This window comes from Chanos chanos, chromosome 2, assembly GCF_902362185.1.
Source record: "Chanos chanos chromosome 2, fChaCha1.1, whole genome shotgun sequence".
NCBI classification, from domain to species: domain Eukaryota; kingdom Metazoa; phylum Chordata; class Actinopteri; order Gonorynchiformes; family Chanidae; genus Chanos; species Chanos chanos.
In genome coordinates, this window is record NC_044496.1 from 48,325,281 (window position 1) to 48,326,635 (window position 1,355).

Genomic DNA, 1,355 nt, shown 5'->3' on the forward strand with positions numbered 1-1,355 from the left:
ACAGAGGGAAAATATGCAAAGGTGAGGCTAAGGAGGTTTGTTTTGTATTGTAGTAAACAACTGACACTTTTTCTTCCTCAAAGAATTCCTGTTTCCTAAATTGAAGTAGTTGTAATTATATTCACTTTGGATAAAGTTGCTACACTCTAAAAGCAAATCCTAACTCCATCTTTTTACATAAATGAACAAATAAATAAATACGTGCTCAGTGCATTTATCAGTGAATGGAATAATGGACATTACAAGTGGTTTTTTTTTTTTCTTTTCAAAACTCCCCTTGCTCATTTCTTAACAATGTCAAGTTCAGCTTAAGGCAAAAGCAATTTCTTCTTATGGACAAGGTCAGATCTTGAATTAAGCCATAAAACTAAATTTAACCTTGTTTAATAACATCAGTAGTCACCTTTGATTCACTGTTCATATCACTGGGGTATAACCTGGAGAAAAGTATGAAAAGCTAATTCACTCGCAAGATTTTTGTGTGAGAGTGCGGTAACCTCATCCGAGCGAGGTTTAGAGTTTCTCAAAGCAGATGGAGCAGAGCAGAAAGATGGCATAGAGAAACATGAGACCCAGACCTAATCTGCGGTCCAGCCTCCAGTGATTCAGATGCACACTTAAGACCTGAAAAGGGAATGGGAGGAGAGAGAAAGTAAGTAAAGACTTTTGTCCCTTTTTTTTCTTATTCCCACCTTCTTTGTAGAGAGCTGAACAAGTCAAAGGCTGAATATCATTTGGATCATGGGAAGAGTACTTGAATAATTAAACGGATGCCCCATTACTCACAGTAAGAAAGACAGAGGCAAGCAGGAGAATCACAGAATACACCAGCCCCTTACTGTTAATAAATACCTAGAAAAAAAAAATTAAACAGGCAACAAAGCATAGTAAGAATCCAAAAATATAAATTATGAGAAAGCACAATATCTTCTGAGATACATGCAAAAATGGGTTATTATTGTAATGCATACTTTATTATAGGAGAGATGCAGCAGAGAAGAGAGGAAAGACAGCAAGAAAGAGGGATGAAAAGGGAAAAAAAATGATAGCATACAGTCGACCCATAATCCACCACCAGCGTCCGCAAAGCCCAAGGGAAGCCAAGACCCAATAAGATGTCAAAGATATTACTGCCAATGGAATTCGAAACTGCCATATCACCCATACCTGTAACGGAGCCAAACACACTGCTGTTAACATTCATCAGGTTGGCAAATACTTTCAAACAGACACAATGACTGGATATCTGTGTCAGTTAAGGGCAGACAGGAGAAAACATTGAGTAGGAAATGAAGGAGCAGACGTGTGACTAAAAGACAGAGTAGAGAGAAGAGAGAGGATGGGAAGAGCTCAGC

General features: G+C 38.2%; 1 protein-coding gene across 1 annotated transcript in view; it reads right to left on the minus strand.

The window, feature by feature from the left end:
• Nucleotides 1-513: 513 nt before the first annotated feature.
• The window catches only part of slc24a6a (solute carrier family 24 member 6a), an 11,690-nt gene continuing 10,848 nt past the window's right edge, over nucleotides 514-1,355 (minus strand). Inside the window, exons 15-17 of the mRNA XM_030765836.1 lie at nucleotides 1,055-1,167; nucleotides 787-852; nucleotides 514-624 (exon numbers count right to left, since the gene is read on the minus strand). Coding sequence (XP_030621696.1) covers nucleotides 514-624; nucleotides 787-852; nucleotides 1,055-1,167 — 290 coding nt within the window. The remainder of the gene's footprint in view (nucleotides 625-786; nucleotides 853-1,054; nucleotides 1,168-1,355) is intronic.